This window comes from Poecilia mexicana, unplaced genomic scaffold (genome assembly GCF_051168715.1).
Source record: "Poecilia mexicana isolate PSO_F unplaced genomic scaffold, ASM5116871v1 scaffold_15, whole genome shotgun sequence".
In the NCBI taxonomy this organism is placed as follows: domain Eukaryota; kingdom Metazoa; phylum Chordata; class Actinopteri; order Cyprinodontiformes; family Poeciliidae; genus Poecilia; species Poecilia mexicana.
In genome coordinates, this window is record NW_028263384.1 from 30,138,651 (window position 1) to 30,157,449 (window position 18,799).

Genomic DNA, 18,799 nt, shown 5'->3' on the forward strand with positions numbered 1-18,799 from the left:
AGCTGAAATCTGATCTAAACTGAAGTCGTAGAGCTCAGAACCATGTTTTATATTTAATAAAGCCGAGGCGGATCGTTTCCTGATGTTCATCTCATGGACCAGTAGCTGCTTCTGATCAGCCAGCAGGTGGCGCTGCCCACCTCCTGTGCAGCGTAGTGCTGTCCAGCAGGTGGCGCTGCCCACCTCCTGTGCAGCGTAGTGCTGTCCAGCAGGTGGCGCTGCCCACCTCCTGTGCAGCGTAGTGCTGTCCAGCAGGTGGCGCTGCCCACCTCCTGTGCAGCGTAGTGCTGTCCAGCAGGTGGAGCTGCCCACCTCCTCTGCAGCGTAGTGCTGTCCAGCAGGTGGCGCTGCCTACCTCCTCTGCAGCGTAGTGCTGTCCAGCAGGTGGCGCTGCCTACCTCCTCTGCAGCGTAGTGCTGTCCAGCAGGTGGCGCTGCCCACCTCCTGTGCAGCGTAGTGCTGTCCAGCAGGTGGCGCTGCCTACCTCCTCTGCAGCGTAGTGCTTCCGGGCCAGCAGCGCCTTGCCCAGCTCGATGCAGGCCGTGAAGCTGTCGTTGCGGGCGTCGATCTCCGCCTTGATGCCCTGGTGGTTGTTCATCAGTAGCTCCACCGACGACACGTCCCTGCGGGCGCAGCGGCAGAGGTCAGAGGTCGCCCGGCCCGGTTGCGTGCCTCTGGGCGGAGCGGCTCCTACCTGGGCTTCTCCTGGGCCTCGATGAGCCGGATGACGTCGTCCATCCACAGCATCAGGTCCCGCACCATGCTGAAGAACCGGAACTTGTCGGCCGTGTCCAGCAGCTTGGAGCGCCGGGCCTCCGCCGCCTCCAGGAGGCTCTTCCAGGCCTCCAGCACCTGCAGGGACAGACGGAGACATGAGGGCCGGCTGGACGCAGGGCAGGGGACGGGGGGGACGCAGGGAGACATGGTGGGACATGGGGGACATGTCCCCACGGCAGACAGAGGGAGGGAACCAGCTGCAGCTTTAACTCAAACCAGCGCCGTCGTCGTGCAGCAGCAGAAGCTCTGAGCAGAAAACAAGCAGCTAGCGAACGTTAGCCTGCTGAGGCTAAACAGGAAGTGATGTCACAGGATCCACCAGAATTAAAGCTGATTGTGTCCCGTCGGCATCACTGAGACTCAAGTCCATCTGTGACCTGCAGAGGCTCCGGATCCAACCGGAACCAGAACGGCTCTTAAAGCTGCAGTACTTTATAGAAAATATTTTTTTACATATTTGTTGTGACAGTTTGTTATGAGACGATCTGTATAAATATTAATCTCCTTCCTTCTGCCAGCGCCAACTAGAAACAACCAATCAGAGCGTGGGGGCGGGTCTTAGTGCCGTCAATCACCCTCCACCTCCCCCTTGTTCTCTGCTACACTGCAGTCGTCAGGAATGCTAATGCTAATTAGCAGAGCCACTGATGAAGGTGGATAAGCTGTTTTCCTGTTTAAGTTGTTTCTCTGCCATTAACATCTTTAACAGCACATACACAAGGTGACTGACAGCACTAAGCCCCGCCTCCTGGCTCTGATTGGTTGTTTTTGACAGTCCGTTTCTTCAGCGAGGAGATCGATGTTTTCACAGATTATCGGTCTCATAAACTGATATGTGACAGTTTGAACTGTAAAAACATATTTTTAATAAAGTCGCGTCGTTTAGCTTCAATGTTTCTGATCCGGTGATGAAGGTGTGATGAAGAGGAGGCGGTAACCATGGAGCCTCCTCCCCAGCTTCACTGTCTGCTCACCTTGTTACTGCAGGAGCGTTTGTTTTCAGCTTCTCAGCAGCCCAGCCGGGTGGAGAAGACCGAGACAAACGATCCCAGTTTGAGATGAGCGCTCAGCCAGAGCGACTAAAATGTTTCTGAGCTCATTTTAGTCCAAAGAGGAAGAGGAGGAGAGGAAGAGCAGCCAAGTGATGCAAAGCTGGAGGGGGCGGAGTCTCACCTCTCCCTTTCTCTTCTGGGCCCACAGAGCGAAACGCAGGGAGACACACAGGGACGGTCAAAACACAGCAGCAACACGCTAACATGCTAATGTGCTAACACGCTGGCCTGAATAACCCGAACCAGCAGAATCCAGACGGGTCAGATCCAGCAAACACCAGCCTGACATAAACATGGAGGTGAAACTACGGCTCCTCTGGTGGGACAAAACTCAGAATAACTCAGAATAATCTGACTGCTGCAGCGTAATCTGACATTCACTACATTGACTCGGGAGGAAAATAATCCCATATTCACAAATAAAAACAATTTAAAATAAATGGAACTATTAGATATTAAACATTTATCTTTGGAGGAACTTATTGAATAACTCCATGTTCCCAGGGGAAGGAAAATGACGTGACACCGAGGCCTTTTCTGGAAGCCATGTTGAAGCTTGGAAGTTTAACTGCAACAGTTTTACAGTTTTTATTCTTATAATGTCAGAAAACTGCAGCGAAAGGGTTTGACAAGGTTTCCATGGCAACCATTCCCTGCGATCTAAATGCTAACTGGTTTACTTTAACTAGACCACTGATGTCAGGTCAGATGAGCCTGAATCATTCTGTCTGGGTCAGAACCAAAAGATGAGGTTAAACCCGTTCAGGCCACTGCAGAGTAAAGTGGAGGCTCCGTGATGCTGTGGGCCGCAGGAGGCCGAGAGTTGATGAGATCTGAAACATTTAAACACGTCTTCATGATGGAGAACGACCCGAAGCATCAAAACTACTTCATCCAGAACCAGAACCAGAACCAGGACCAGGACTCTGGACCAGGACCAGGACCAGGACTCTGGACCAGGACCAGGACCAGAACCAGAACCAGGACTCTGGACCAGAACCAGAACCAGGACCAGGACCAGGACTCTGGACCAGAACCAGGACCAGAACCAGGACTCTGGACCTGGACCAGGACCAGGACCAGGACCAGGACTCTGGACCAGGACCAGGACCAGAACCAGAACCAGGACTCTGGACCAGAACCAGAACCAGGACCAGGACCAGGACTCTGGACCAGGACCAGGACCAGGACCAGGACCAGGACTCTGGACCAGGACCAGGACCAGAACCAGAACCAGGACTCTGGACCAGAACCAGGACCAGGACCAGGACTCTGGACCAGAACCAGAACCAGGACCAGAACCAGAACCAGGACTCTGGACCAGAACCAGGACCAGGACCAGGACTCTGGACCAGAACCAGAACCAGGACCAGAACCAGAACCAGGACCAGAACCAGAACCAGGACTCTGGACCAGAACCAGGACCAGGACCAGAACCAGAACAAGGACCAGAACCAGAACCAGGACTCTGGACCAGAACCAGGACCAGGACCAGAACCAGAACCAGAACCAGGACTCTGGACCAGAACCAGAACTCTGGACCTGGTGCAGAGAGATTCTGGCCCTGAGGTGAGGCTGAAGCAGTAAATGTGTTAATTTTTCCGTCATCAGACGATTTAAATTCACCAGAGGAACATTTTTATCCGATCCAGTTAAACTGCTGCTAAACATGAACTCAGACAACCAGACACGAAACCACAGATTAAAACCACAGCGATGGCTTTAATCTGATGTCCCGGTGCTGAAGCAGCAGCAGGTGAGTGAATGTGTGGCGCTCCGACCTGAAGAGGCTAAAGGCCTCTCCCAGTAAGACTGGAAATCACCTCCAGTTATCTAAACCAGTTTAAACCTGAAACAGAAACTGGAGATGAAGCTTCATCAGGTGAATAAACCTTTATCTGCAAACAAAGCAAACAGTCCGGATGCTCAGACCTGCAGTGACTCAGGATGAGAACTGATGACACGTTGATCATTAAAGCCCCAAGAAATTTTATGTTTTTAACTCATTCATGGTTTTACCAGTTTTGTGTTCAGGAGTCAAACTTCAGTAAAGTTATTTTGCTCCAGCTCACAGCTTTTTGACCATTCCCTGTGTGATGTCACAGTGTGTGAGGAGGAACATTTAAAGGGCCGGTATCATAAAACCAACATTTTCTATCTTTCCACCCTGTTTTAAAGTTTTTCCCTCATCAGAATCAAACCTGCAGTCCTTTAATCTCCATGGCAACCATTCAGCTGCAAAACGCCTGGGTGGGCCTAGCCCCGCCTCCGAGGCGCAGCTCCTCCCACTCAGCTCCTTCAGACTAGCCAGCAGCAATTAGCAAACAGCTGCTGAGCTCATTTTAGGAGCTGCTGCTCAGAGCAACGCTGCTGAAAACGTTAAAGGGTTAAAGAGGAGCCATGTTGAGACGACTTCCTGGAGGCGGAGCTTCAGGAGTTCTTAAAGAGACAGAGGCCCAATTTCAAGGCGATAAATCAGGAAGTGACATTTATTTAAAGTCATATTTGATATTATAACAACCGAAGGTAACAGTTACTAGGTTGTCCTATACAATGTGAGTCTGTGCCTGGAAAACCCATGATACCGGCCCTTTAAGCCCTGGCTCTGGTATAGTTAAAGTAATCTGTGCTGCTGAGGCTTTTCAGGTGTGTGGAGGAGCAGAGGGCTGATGTGATATGAGAGCAGCAGCCGAGCAGCATGCGTTGCGCTGAGAGCAGCAGTGGCACTGTCTCTTTAAGACATGTCTCTGGTCTAATGAGGGAGCAGAGTGCTGGTCTCTCACCTCTCCTTCTCTCTTCTGGATGTCGTCGGCTTTATCTCCGGCGTACGCCGACTGCAGACGGACAGCGTCTTCCTGCAGCTGCCGGACCTGCAGACAGACCGGTCTGAGCTCAACAAACTCCTTCATGTTTCTACCTTACTAACAGGTTGGGCTCCGGGCCCTCCGGGCTCTCCGGGCGCCGGGCTCCCTGGCTCCAGCGTACCTGCGTGCCCAGCGCCTGGATGTCGTGCTCGAAGGTGGTGTGCATCCTCTGCAGAGTCTCCACGGTGTTCTGGTCGCGGCCCAGCTCTTCCGGCAGCTTCTTGTGTTTGTCCAGGATGCGGTGCAGGATCTCCTTGGCGTCGTGGTAGAACTTGTGCAGCTCGTAGGAGGCGGCCAGGATCTGCGTGCGCGTGTCGATGAGCTCCAGCAGGTCGGCCCAGGCCTCGTTCAGCCCGTCCTTCCACTCGGCGATGGTGGCCGCGTCGCCGTGGCCCGCGTTGATCAGCTCGTCCGCCAGCTTGTTAACGCCGTCGACGCGCTCCTGGCCGATGTTCCCCGTGTCGCGGGCGAACTCTCGGAAACGTTCCTGCAGCATCTGATCGGACCAGGAAAGGTCAGAGGTCAACTGGATGAAGCAGTAGCTCATATTCCACATTAATATTCATGTTTTCCTTGTTTTAGCCGAGCGTACATTAAAACGCTTAGCTTAAAACTGTAAAGAAATCTTTATAAATTTGTTTTTTGTTTTGATTCTAACAATAAAAGTCAGAAAAGCTTCAGAGAAAATGATTTAAACATCTTGGTAGTTTTGCTCTGGATGGTTGTTTAAACTCATAAAACAGTTTAACTGCCACAAAACATTCAGGAGTTTAAAAAGCTCTGCATAAAGAAATGTTAAAAAAACTTTAAAAATATCTTATTGTAGCTAAAATGGAAGAAAAATATTCTGGTTTTGTTTGTGTTAAAAGGATCATTTTAATTTGTACAAATGGAAACGAAACTTTAAACAGTTTAAACTGTAAAAGTTTATCAGAATAAAACCTCAAACAGAAGCAGGTTGGAGCTTCTCTGCATTTTAACTTTATTAGTAGCTTCATTTCCCCTGTAGTTCAGATAAACAAACCTATTTTTGTTGATTCTGGTGATAAATGAATGATTTTCAGTTGTACAGATGATTAAATTTAAAACAGTAAAATATAAAGTTTATCAGAAGGAAAGCTCAGACGGAGCAGATCTCGTCTCTCACCGTGACGTGCTCGTAGTCCTGGCCCAGCTCGTGCGACCCGGCCACCACCTCCCTCTCGGCGATCCACTGCTCCAGGTCGTCCACCTCCCGGTTCAGCTGGAACAGACGGAAACGCTCGTCCAGCTTCCCGCGCCGCTCCTCCGCCAGGTCCTTCAGCCCCGCGTACAGCTTGTCCACCTGCGACTGCCGCATGCCGATGCGCTCGCTGCGGCGGGAGGACACGGGTCAGGGTTGGCTCCCTGCAGGGGGCGGGGCTAAGGAGTGGCCTCCCTGCAGGGGGCGGGGCTAAGGAGCGGCCTCACCTGTCGGGGTGTCCTGCGGCCACCAGGCCCCGGCTGGTGCTGGACAGCTGATGGACGGCGTCGGCGTAATCCTCCACCGCCTGCTCCAGGATCTGATGCTTCTTCAGCATGGCCACCGAGCTCTGCTCATCCTGGACAAAGGTCAGAGGTCAGAGGGGCTGATCAGAGGTCAGACAGCCTGCTGAACCGGGTCAGAGGTCAGACTGACTCCTCTCTGCTGAACCGAGCCACCAGAACTCAGCGACGCCAGGAGGAAACGATACCAGAACAAGGAAGTGAAAGGAAAAGAGAAAGACGGGAAATTTACCGACTGGGGAAATTTAAAAACAACCAAACAAGAAACAAAACCTGAAGAAAATGGAAAAAATGAAATAAAGTTAAAAGATTCAAGAAAAGGATGGAAAATAAAAAGGATCTGGAGTTTAAACAGATATAGATCTATATCTGTCTCAGTCATTAGATCTACATATATAGCTCTATAGATCTATATCTGTCTCAGTCATTAGATCTACATATATAGCTCTATAGATCTATATCTGTCTCAGTCATTAGATCTACATATATAGCTCTATAGAGCTATATCTGTGAACCAGGAAGTGTTTTCTGGCCCCGCCCACCTTGGCCTTCTCCTCAGACATCATGTACAGCTCCTGCTCGCTCATCCAGGCCTCGGCCTCCGCAGCGTCGAAGTAGTACTGCTGGGCCTCGTGGGCCTCGCCGAGGCGGGAATGCCGGTTCTCCGTCTCCTTCCGGATCCGCTCCCACAGCGCCTGCAGCTCCGTGAGCCTCTGCCGGATCGGCTCGGCCGTGGGGCTGCCGGCCCGCAGGACCTGCTGGCTGCGCTCAAAGATGTCGTCATAACGAGGCTGGTGGCCCTGGATCTCCTTCTGCAGCGTCTGCAGGCAGGCAGGTCACACACACACACACACACACACACACACACACACACACACACACACACACACTCTGGGTCAACATGGTATCGCCTCACTGCATCGTGTTTCCTGTAGTTTCCTGTTAAACTGTGTAGATGTGCGACAGCAGTCGGGTTTCATCTGTTCAGCCGTTTCCAGGTGAGAGGTCAAAGGTGAAGGTTACCTGGTTCTTCTTGATGAGCAGCTGCACCGTCTGCAGGTTGTGTCCGTGGTCGGTGGACGTGGCCAGAGGCAGCCGCTCCTCCACCCACAGCTGCACACAGAGCAGGAGGTCAGACACACCAAGAGGAGTCAATCTGGTTCCCATAGAAACCAAGAACCAATCAGCCGTCAATAAACGCCAAACAACCAGCATTTACACAGAGAATTAAATAAAAACAGATGGTTTCTTTAGACAGATTTGATCCACGAGCAGAAATAAAACTTCTTAAAAGTTCTGACTTTTTTTTATTTAAAAAAAGATTTTCTCAAATGATAAATGTCTCTGTTTGGAAATGTGCTGGAATCAGTATATTATCTGGTGATAATATACTGTTGTGTATTTTAAACATAACTTACAGAATAAACTGCTTCACCTTTATATTATTATTTACAGATTGAACAGATTAATAACACGAAGAGCTGACAGCTGGAAATAATCTGGAGAAGAAGAAACCATGATTGTCCTCCAGCCGGCCCGACTGATGTTAATACAAATATTTAATAACTTTATTTAAGTTGTTTTTTTGTTACTGTTCGATGTTGCAGCAGATGCAGAAACTTTATGTAACCTGCTTTAGACGCAGACAAAACAAATATGTTCAAATAACTGGAAACGGTTCTGCTGCGTTTACTACGGTTTTATTGAAACCAGAACCATCAGAACCATCAGAACCGTCAGAACCATCAGAACCATGGGGTCCAGACTGACAGTCCTCTATAAAGTGAAAGTCTGATATCAAACTTTACTGTAAACTCGGTTCTTCTATGAAAACAGAAGTAGTTGCAGCTTTAACGTTTGTTCCTGGTTTCATGCTGATAAAGTGAACCTGGAAATGAACAGAACCAGAACCAGAACAGGAACTGCGGACTCACGATCTCGTCCTCCACGTCTCTGTTGAACTGGTGGATCTCGCGGGACGCCATCAGGTTGTCGCGCCTCATCTTGAGCGGCGCCAGCAGCGCCTGGAACTTGTTCTCCACGCTGATGCGCTTCCCGTCCGCCTCGTCAGAACCTTTCCCCTCCTGGCTCAGCGCCTGCGACTGCTTCTGCAGCTCCTCCACCTCCTTCTGACGCACCTCCACCTGGCTCTCCAGCATCTGCAGGAGCAGCAGCACAGGGAGCTGCTATCAGTGACCGTGTGCTTTCTGAGCGACATCATGGTTTATTACAGGGTCCAAACTTTCTGCCATGAGAGCCACAGGCCAATCTGTTATTAATCTAAATCACTTAAAGATAAATTAACTTTTCAGTAATATTATAATTTACTGAATGTGTGTAGGGTTAAAAGCTCCTCTGATCACATTTCCATTGATCCATCATCGGGTCCTCTGGGTTCGGTATAAATCAAATGGCTGAAGCCAACCTCCCAGTCACATCAGAGTCAGTTTATTGATGATAACTGGTCAGATATCTGATCAAAGAACAGATGATGGAGGTCTGAAGAGTCTATCATCAACATCAAAGAAACCCCTATAATCTCTGCTGTACTGGTTTAACTGGTCTGACTGGTCTACCTGCTGCTTCTTCAGCATGATGTTGACGGAGGTCAGGTCTTTGCCGAAGTCGTCAGACTGCAGCTGGCTGTCCATGCCGGTCAGCCACTTGTCCAGGTCGGCGCAGCTCTGGGTGAAAAGCTCGGCCTTGTTGGCGTCAAACAGACACTTGGCCTTGGTCTGGGTGGTCGACTCAAGGTCGTCCCACATGACCTTCAGGGACGCCAGCTTCTCCTTCACCATGGCCTCCGTCTCTGGCTTCTCTGCCGTCAGCGCCTGGCCGTCCTGCAGCACAACCACAGAGCTCAGCCCAGGGAGCAAGACACGCTAGCCTGAAGATAGCATTCACTTAGCTTTGAGATAAGCTAGCCTGAAGATAGCATTAGCTTAGCTTTAAGATAAGCTAGCCTAAAGTTAGCATTCACTTAGCTTTGAGATAAGCTAGCATGAAGATAGCACTAGCTTAGCTTTAAGATAAGCTAGCCTAAAGTTAGCATTCACTTAGCTTTGAGATAAGCTAGCCTGAAGATAGCATTAGCTTAGCTTTAAGATAAGCAAGCCTAAAGTTAGCATTCACTTAGCTTTGAGATAAGCTAGCCTGAAGATAGCATTAGCTTAGCTTTAAGATGAGTTAGCATAAAGTTAGCATTCGCTTAGCTTTGAGATAAGCTAGCCTGAAGTTAGCATTAGCTTAGCTTTAAGGTAAGCTAGCATAAAGTTAGCATTAGCTTAGGTTAGACAAGATAAGCTAGCTAGAGAATCAGTTAGGGTTAGCTTAGGTAAGGATAGAAAATAATAAGCTAATTGAAATCAAGCTAAGCTAAGCCAGAAGCAGCTCTTTGCAGTGTAGCTTATAAAAATGCTATCTTTGTATGTGAAGAACTTTAAGGATTCATGTTTATACTAGATTTTTTATCAAACATGTTTTCTCACTGGAACAAAGGAAGCTCTAAAGGCTTTATTTCCATCGGAGCCGTTTCCTAAAGCTAGCTGAGCGTGATTTAAACAAAGTTCTGTGTTTTTCTTGCTGAAAGCTTGATTTACGCCATGTTGAGTGTTTCCCTCCTGACCTTTTCGATCTTGTCCAGCCACTCCTTGTTGGACTGCAGCTCGGCCATGAAGGCCTGGTGCTTCAGCCACTTGCTGTGCAGGTTCCTGGCCTCGTCGTACGTCATGTCCTGAGCCGTCAGCATCTTCTCGTTGATCCACAGGGACAGCTGGGGACAGAGACACGCTGAGCGTCCAAACCAGACAACCTGACCGTCTGCAAACCGTCTGTGACCTTTCACCGTCGGGCCTGACCTCTTGGCAGTCCTGCAGGAACTTCTGCAGGTCCCGGTTGTCCTTCAGCTTGCTCAGCAGATCTTTAGCCGCCTGCCGGTTCTTCTTGTGTCTGAAACAAACATCAGAAGTGAGTCCAGGTCCCAACCGGCCCACAGATTAATGAACTCGTTTCATCTGGAGGAGCAGACAGGATCTGGGCTACCTCTGGTCGATGGAGTCCACCTTCTCCTGGATGCGCTCGCCGTTGATGTTGCCATCGGCGACCAGGCGGCGCCCGGTGTCAACCACGCCGCTGATCTTTTCCTCGTTGGCGTCCATGGTGGTCATGAAGTCCTCCTGCTTCTTGATGGCGGCCTCGGCGCCCTCCAGGGTGGTGGGCATCTCGGTGTGGGCCAGGACGTACTCCTGAACCGAACACACACCAGAACTCAGACCAGTTAATATCATCATCATCATCACCAGACAACTCTGCTGCTTCTTCTCTGGTATTTCCATGGCGGTTCACCAGCATCTTATGGCTCAGATGTTCTAGTGCTGCTTTAATGATTCTAAAATGCTATTTCTTTTATAAAAACTAGATCATTTTTATAATTTTCATCCATTCCTGACTGTGACAGGCTAACCTCTGAGCCATATTTTTTAATCCTGAACATTGAGTGTAATTTTCTCTGTTTTCCCTTGAATGAACATGTCACTGAGCCAGAGGTCCTCCACCAGCAGGGGGCAGCACCACACCTTCCTGTTAATGAATCTGAACTCGTTTCATCAAAGTGACTGAAAGCAGAGGAACGGTTGAATGGACAGGTGTTTTTTTACCAGGTAAGGGTTGGGTATTGTGTGACTGTTAGGTAAATTGTATTATCAACTATTTGTTATACTGTTTTATATGTTCTTAGTTTATGTACTCTTATTTGTTTTAGTCATACCTTTTAAGAAATGTTTCTGTGTTGTTAATCACTCTGATTTCCTTTCTCAGAGGGCCTCTCTGAAGAAGAGAAGAGACAGCAGCTCTTCACAGAACGCCCTGCTTTGACCTCTTAGCTGTAAAACCATCGCCGTGAAGATTCACAACTTGTCCTGCTTGATCCTGGGTCAGGAACTAGTTAAGCTAGTGTGAGATAGATTGTGTTGTTAGTTAGTGATAATCTTGGCGCTGTGACTGTGTGATGAAGTGTTTTCCCCCTCCCTTTAGAGTTACAGCGCTCTCTGTGATTAGGGATCCTAAACACAATAAAAAGAGGGGCAGGCAAATGTGCTTCAGAGCAGCAGGAGATTTGTAACTGAAAGCACATCTCTGTCTGTTCTCCTCGCGAGTATTCAGAATCTAACTCTCTCTTGTCTTTCCTGTGTTATTTGCTGTGTTTAATACGTGTCAACTCTGACAGTGACATCATCATCATCGGTGGTTACCTGGTTGTTGAGGAAGGCCTCGGCCTGCTTGGTGTCCCTCAGGAACAGCTGGTAGGCGTGGGACTGGGACAGCAGGCTCTGCCGGTTCTCCCACATCTTGTGCAGCTCGTTCCAGCCGGTGTCCAGCGCCTGCAGCCGCTGCCGCAGGAACATGTACTGGGCGTCCGTCTGGCCCTGCGTCACCATGTCCCCCATGTCCCTCATCTTCTGGTAGTCCTCCTCGTAGTTGCGGATCTCGTTCTTGATGTTCTCGTGCTGGGCCAGCAGCTTCTCGGCCTCGGCCAGCGTGTTGGGCATGTCCTCCGAGGCGATGGCCGTCTGCGTGCGGGACAGCCACGACTGGAAGTCGTCCAGCTCCCGCAGGAACTGCTGCAGCTTGCTGGCCTCGCCCAGGGACTCCTCGCGGTTCTTCAGCGTCCCCTAGAGGCGGACCGGGGCAGACGGGTCGACGTTAAACACACAGATTCATCTACAGCATTTAACACGCTAATATCACAGAACGCTGATTAATGGCATCACATATTTTGACCTGAAAGCTTCTCTATCACAGGCTCAAAGAATCCCTCTGCAGTGCGCGGCTTGTACTGCGGTCAACAGGGCAGAGTCACAAACCAGAGAGGAACGAGGAGACGACAGTCAGACCAGGACACATCAGAGCCACGTTAGGAGACAAAACGGAGTAAATATCCACCAAAAACTTCGTCTGACTTTCAAAAGTCAAACATTTTGGTCTAATGAACTGAGATTAATCTCAACATTTCTGGTTTTTTCTGTCAAATTTTCAAATATACAAGCTCAGAAAAGTTCAGGTTTTTTCTTGAAAATTCCTGAAATTAATCTAAAAACTGTAATAGATTTTTAGTGCAAATTTGCTCCTTTTCTTCCCAATGAGCCTACATGACCCTGAACAGTCAGTCTGGGAGCTCAGCTGTCAGCGCGGCGCTGCGTTCAGGGGCTGCAGGCCGTCCTGGGTTTGGATCCTCGGTTCCTTTGCCTCATGTCTGACATCCTGTCAGATTACTGTCAAATACAATCCACTGGTACAGAAAAGAGTGACGGACGTTTGGATAAAACCACGGCGATGTGCATTTCCTGTAGCGGTGAATCATCCAGTTTATGGAAACACTTCATTACATCTGAAACAAAATCACTTCTTTTCCTGAAAATGAAAACCTAGAAAACTGACAGGTTTGGTTTGAGACAGTGAAACATGAAGCTTTCAAAGCTAAGCACAGTGATTATTGGTGATTATTGGTGATTGGTCGTATCGTATTTTGAATGGATTGCCAGCACTAGTTTAACTCTCTGAGTGTCCAGCAGCAGCAGAGTGTTTGCAGAGACGACCTCTGACCTTCATGTCGTCCCAGACGGCGGTGATCTCGGCCAGCCGGCCCCTGATGGCGCCGGCCTGCTCCGGGTGTTCGCTCGCCAGGCGCTCCGCCTCCTTGTCCAGGTCGGCCAGCTTGTCCTCGATGGCCGCCAGGTCGCGCTCCATGCCGGTCAGCTTCCTCTGCAGCGCCATGACCCCGGCCAGGTCGTTGCCCAGCTCCTGGGTTGACTCGATCACCTGCAACACAAAGTGGCCTGCTGAGGTTCTGCTGGAGGCCCGGTTGGTCCGGGCTGGGCCGGGTCAGTACCTTGGTCTTCTCCTTGATCCAGGACTTGGTCTCGTTGCACTCCAGGTGGTAGTTCTGGACGCCCAGCGCCGAGTTCAGGTTCTCCTTCTTCTGGTCCACCAGGTCTCTGAACTGGCTCCACCTGGACACGGACAGAACCGCCATCAGAACCAGGGCGTTCCACCTGGACCCGGCCCGGCCCGACCCGGCCCACTCGCCTGGTGTTGAGCTTGTCCTGCTGGGCCCGGATCTCGGTCTCCCCGGGGTGCCCGCTGTGGACCAGCTGCCGGGCCACCTGGTTCACCACGGCGACGCGGGACGCCTGGCTGTTCATCTCCGGCTCCAGACTCTCGAACCTGCAGGCAGACGGACAGCGAGCCGTGAGCACCGCCGGCGGTTCTGCTCCCGGCCCGTGGTTCCGGTCCGGCCGGGTCCGGGTCTCACCGGTGCTGGACCACCTCCAGGTCCTCCAGCTTCTCCGGGATGTCCATGCCGTTGAGCCACTGCTCCTTCTCGTCGACCCACAGCTCGCAGGCGCTGGCCTCGCTCAGCATCTTGTAGAGCGCCAGCGCGTCCTGCAGCGCCTGCTTCCTGAGCCGGGTCAGCTCCGCCACCTCCGCGTACCGCTCCTCGATGCCGGCCAGCCGGGCCTGGACCTGCGGGGTAAAGGCGGCGGTGAGGAGGGGCGTGCCGGCCCGTGTGGGCGGGGCCCCAGTGGCGGCGGCGTTACCTCCTGGGAGCCGGCCTTCTGCGGCGGCAGCGTCTGCGCCTGCTCGTGCAGCGCCTCGATGACGGGCCGGTAGCTGCTGATCTCCTCCGCCACGTCTTTGTGCTTCTTCACCAGAGCCTGCGCCGAGAACTCATCATGGCCGACGTCCTCGCTGGAGACGATGCGCAGGACATCCAGCATCCAGGTGTCGATGTCGTCAGCATCAGCCTGAGGGTCAAAGGTCGGGTCAGAGCAATAATTCATCTGGATCAACATAACACACCTGATTCCACCATTTCACTGAACTCTGACCCAGAACACCAAAGCATTCTGGGAAAAATTTTAGCTGCTCGGCTTCTCACAGTGAGCGGAGTCAGATGGGTGGCATCAACGCACTCTTTGGTTACCTAGCAACACCCTGCAGAGTATTTTATGGTTACCTAGCAACACCCTGCAGAGTATTTTATGGTTACCTAGCAACACCCTGCAGAGTATTTTATGGTTACCTAGCAACACCCTGCAGAGTATTTTATGGTTACCTAGCAACACCCTTTTTAATAACCTAATAATAATTAAAAATAAAAACCAGTCTGAAGTGAAACTGGATGAAACAGGAAATGTCGCCTCACCAGTTTCAGATATTTAAAATAAAAACTGATCAATAATTGATATCAACTGATATGAGCGTTTTTCAGCCATATCGTCCAGGACTAACAGGAAGTGGTGACTGGGCAGCAGGAAGTAGCTCTCTGACCTCTGACTGGGATCTATGGGAGGTTCTCACCTGGAACTGGTGCAGGTTGCAGGCCTCCTGCAGGCGGGTTTTCCGTACGGCAGACAGGCGCTCCAGAGCCGCCCACTGATCCTGCAGAGACAGGAAGTGCCCCGTTAGGCTGGTTCTTTCAGAATAAAAGCCTCCTGACCTTTGACCCCGTGTCGGCCCACCTGGATGTCCTGGATGCGCTCCTTGATCTTCTCGGCTCCAAAGTGGTTGTCGTCCACCAGCTGCTGGCCCTGCCGGACCGTCTGCTGCAGGTGGGCGGCGCGGCCGCTCATCTCGTCCTCGAAGGCTTTGTGCTGACTCAGCAGCCGCACCGTTCCCGTCAGATCCTTCCCATGATCCTCCGATGACAGAATCTGCTCCTTCTCCCGGATCCAGCCCTCCTGCAAACCAGAACGCCAAGTTACCGTGGAAACCGCCACCGCTGCACGGCCGGCAGAGGGGTCGAAGGTCAGCGGACCTCCTCAGCCATCTCCCAGAAGAACTTCCAGAGGCGGCGGGATTCCTCCAGGCGGGCGCGCCGCTCCGCCGCCAGCTGGTTCAGCTCCTGGTAGCAGAACTCCATGTGCGCCACGCGGTCCCGGATGACCTGCGGGTCGCAGGGCTTGTAGCCTGGGGGGAGGAAGAGGAGCGGTGAGGAAGAGGAGCGGTGAGGAAGAGGAGCGGCGCAGACGGATGGCGCCGGCGTACCGTCGGTGTCGCTGGCAAACTTCTGGGCGTTGCTGTTGACGTTGCGGACGCGGTCGGCCTGGATGGAGATGTCGGCCTCCACCAGAGCGTGTTTCTGCAGCAGATCCTCCACACCCAGCAGGTGCTTCCCGTAGTCCTGGGACAGCAGCAGCATCTGCCGGGGTCAGAGGTCAACACAGGACGGTCAACCAGACGGGAGGTTATTCAGAGTGATCAGAAACAAAAACACAAAAACATTTTTCCGCCGAATCGTCTAAAACCATTTAAAAAATGAAAACTTTCTGGAAAATGTTTGTTTTCATCTCCAGCTTCGTGAAGCTGCTGCTGTTTCTCTGCCTTCAGTTTGGACCAGAGTCTGATTCCCACCTGGACCTGCAGCGCCACCTGCTGAGCAGCAGCAGCATCTCCACTGAGCATGTTAACAATAACCAACTAATGATTTTATGATTTAAACAGATAATAAAAATATCCCGCAGAACTTTTATTAAGTTATTTACAAAACTTAAAATTTTAGTTTAATTTTCTAAACTTTAAATGAATCCTGGATTCATTTAAACTGATTTTCATTCTGAACCGTATTAAGATAATAAATTTTGGTTTTATCAGAATTAATAAAACAACCCATTAAAAAGCTGTTAAAATAAAAACCTGCACTAAAATGAAACATGAAAAATCTTTTCTCACTAATAAAGTTTGTGAATATTCAGATAAAAACTGCTCTGTTCTGATTATAAAATGATTTTTATTTCTGAGGACCACCGAGATGTTTACAGCGGACCAGATTTGGCCCACGGACCTCGAGTTTGACACACCTGGTCTGGAGGATTATGAGTCCAGAATGTCTGCAGGTAAACCGGTTTCTATTTTATTACTTTGACTAAAAGAGAAACCATTAATCACCTTTGCTGGGATTTACAGAGATATAAATATGAATTAGATCAATAATTAAATTATATTTTCTGATAATTACTGAAAAACAGAAAAAAATAAACATATATAAACGGGATCTTTGTGATTCTGCTAGTTTGAACAAAGATCTGGAAATGTTTTAGTGATGCGTGGGTTTGCTGAACGAGACTGAACGTTGCCTTGGCAACGGGTTTTGGTTTAGTAGCATCGCTTCAGTGAAAGAAAAGATGAACTTTACATCGAAACCAGGTGGGAATTAAAATGAATCCTGTTTTCAGGCAGGAAGAGGAAACTGACTGGTCTGTTTGTCGCTCACTGTGATTTAAATAAAGTTAATTATCAGCCAATCACATCATGTGATTTAACCTTTAGCTGCTGAGCCTCATTATGTCCGTCTGGACATTTTTAACTCTTTCAGCTGTAAAAACAACAGAAAATGTTTATTTTTAGTCTGTGGAGGTTTGATGTGTGGCAGTTAATCATAATTTATTCTACGATAAAACGGAGCAGTGATAGTTTTTAATTAATGTAAAAACAGAATTTCATTTTAGGGTTTTCATAAAAAAAAAACAACAATATTTTGTATTCAATTATAAATTTAAGCAAATAAATGAATATTTATCTTTAAAGGAGAAACAAACTGAACATTTTAGTCAAAAACAGTAAAAGGAAATTATATTAATTACTAATAAAGATACATGAAGATAAAAGTGAGGAAGAGAAGTGACGAGTTTTTATTCTTATTTAAATACAATAAAACCAGAAAAACGCAGAAACACATTTACCGCTCAGATATTCATCCTCCAAATAATTAAAGACAAATATGAGTTATTTCTAATAAACTTTGTGACATCAGTAAAATCATCTTTCTGCTGGAGTTTCAGTCCAAACGACAGCAGCAGGGACATTTTCCCTTTGCTGGCTGCAGTTCTAACTCTCTCTGAAGCTCAGCTGCAGATCTCGGCTTCATGGCGACTCAGAGCTGAACGTGAGACCGGAGCCTCCGCAGCGAGGATGACGACGTTACCTTCATCTCGTCCATCCAGTCCATGATGTAGAGCATCTCCTGGAAAACCCTCTGCAGGCCCAGGTTGAGCTCCAGCCGGTGGCGCCGGGCCTTCAGCAGCTCCAGCAGGTATTCCCACAGCCGGATCACGTTGTCCTTCCTGGCCGTGATGCGTTTGATGTCATGGTAACTCTCCGCCTCCAGCTCCCTCGCCACGGCAACCACCGCCTGAACGCGCTCCTCGTACGCCGCGATGTCCGTCTCTATGGCTTCATGCTTCTTAGTGGCCGCCTCCACGGCCTGCAGGTCGAATCCAAAGTTATCCTGAAGAGGAAGACGAGAGGAAGAGAGGAAGACGAGAGGAAGACCAGAGGAAGAGAGGAAGAGAGGAAGATGAGAGGAAGACGAGAGGAAGAGGAAGATGAGAGGAAGAGAGGAAGACGAGAGGAAGACCAGAGGAAGACCAGAGGAAGACGAGAGGAAGAGAGGAAGAGAGGAAGATGAGAGGAAGACGAGAGGAAGAGGAAGATGAGAGGAAGAGAGGAAGATGAGAGGAAGACGAGAGGAAGAGAGGAAGACGAGAGGAAGACGAGAGGAAGACAAGAGGAAGACAAGAGGAAGAGAGGAAGACGAGAGGAAGGAGGAAAGGAGAGAAAGAACAGAGGGAGGAGAGGAAAAACAGAAAAATGAAGGAAAGAAATCTGAATAAACAAGTAAAACATTCTCCTATCATTCTGGACTGTAATTAATAACTGAGTTGACATGTCCAGGTGAGTCCAGGTGAGTCCAGGTGAGTGGTACCTGTGAGACCAGCCTCTGGTTCTCGCTCAGCCACGTCTCCCTCATGGCGGCCTTGCGGTCGAAGCGTCTGGCCAGCTGCTCCAGCTTCTCCTGGCGGATCAGCTCCGTCCTCAGGGCCAGCTCCCGCTCATGCTCCGCCTTCTCCAGGCGCTCCCAGGCCTGAAACAAACGCACCCAGGTCAGAGTGGAGTCGGCGACCCCGGGCCGGAGCGGGGACTCTGACCTCTGCCCCCTGATGTCACGCTGCAGGTACCTTGTTGATGTCGGAGATGAGCTTTCCTTCGCGCGGCGTGAAAACCTTCTGGTTGTTGGCTCTCATCTTACTCTGGATGGTGAAGAGCAGAACCTCCAGGTTCCCCTTCTCTGTGAACCTGAACACAGATTTTACACTTAATTAAAAATCCACAGCTGCGTCTTGTTTTCTAATATATTACATGCATGTTCCACTGACTTGGGCGGTTTCTCCACGGTGCGGTACGTGTTGAAGGCCTGCAGCTGCTGCTGGACGCCCACCAGCGAGTTGGCGAACTTCCTGTTGTTGAGGATGATGATGGTCTGCTCAATCCACTCCAGCAGGTCCGACGCCAGAGACTCGTACTTCTCGATCATCTTCTCCGTCTCGATGGCGTTGTCCAGAACCTGCGAGGCGAAGGGTTAAACGCTCCGTCAGCGAGAGACAATACACAGAGAGCAAAAACCAGCGATTCTGTTTTACTTGTTTTCCTAAGAATAACTTTACTGAACTTTAATAAAACATTTCCAGGCAGCAGCTAAAGCAGGGGTGTCCAAAGTGTGGCCTGGGGGCCGTTTGTGGCCCTCAA

The 18,799-nt window shown here is 49.9% G+C and overlaps 1 protein-coding gene across 2 annotated transcripts in view; it reads right to left on the reverse strand.

Moving 5' to 3' along the window:
* LOC106916297 (spectrin beta chain, non-erythrocytic 1) overlaps positions 1–18,799 on the reverse strand; it is an 83,930-nt gene that overhangs the window by 16,418 nt on the left and 48,713 nt on the right. For both annotated transcript variants that reach the window (XM_088013249.1, XM_088013248.1), the window contains 27 exons: positions 18,430–18,617; positions 18,232–18,349; positions 17,979–18,137; positions 17,199–17,501; positions 15,263–15,416; positions 15,033–15,184; positions 14,737–14,955; positions 14,576–14,656; positions 13,813–14,019; positions 13,527–13,738; positions 13,301–13,438; positions 13,104–13,224; positions 12,818–13,033; positions 11,467–11,886; positions 10,259–10,461; positions 10,075–10,165; positions 9,843–9,989; positions 8,794–9,057; positions 8,152–8,376; positions 7,241–7,330; positions 6,760–7,038; positions 6,143–6,273; positions 5,841–6,045; positions 4,815–5,189; positions 4,613–4,699; positions 695–852; positions 485–623 (listed from right to left, as the gene is read on the reverse strand). In XM_088013249.1, the coding sequence (XP_087869375.1) occupies positions 485–623; positions 695–852; positions 4,613–4,699; positions 4,815–5,189; positions 5,841–6,045; positions 6,143–6,273; positions 6,760–7,038; positions 7,241–7,330; positions 8,152–8,376; positions 8,794–9,057; positions 9,843–9,989; positions 10,075–10,165; positions 10,259–10,461; positions 11,467–11,886; positions 12,818–13,033; positions 13,104–13,224; positions 13,301–13,438; positions 13,527–13,738; positions 13,813–14,019; positions 14,576–14,656; positions 14,737–14,955; positions 15,033–15,184; positions 15,263–15,416; positions 17,199–17,501; positions 17,979–18,137; positions 18,232–18,349; positions 18,430–18,617 (5,082 nt within the window). The remainder of the gene's footprint in view (positions 1–484; positions 624–694; positions 853–4,612; positions 4,700–4,814; positions 5,190–5,840; positions 6,046–6,142; positions 6,274–6,759; positions 7,039–7,240; positions 7,331–8,151; positions 8,377–8,793; positions 9,058–9,842; positions 9,990–10,074; positions 10,166–10,258; positions 10,462–11,466; positions 11,887–12,817; positions 13,034–13,103; positions 13,225–13,300; positions 13,439–13,526; positions 13,739–13,812; positions 14,020–14,575; positions 14,657–14,736; positions 14,956–15,032; positions 15,185–15,262; positions 15,417–17,198; positions 17,502–17,978; positions 18,138–18,231; positions 18,350–18,429; positions 18,618–18,799) is intronic.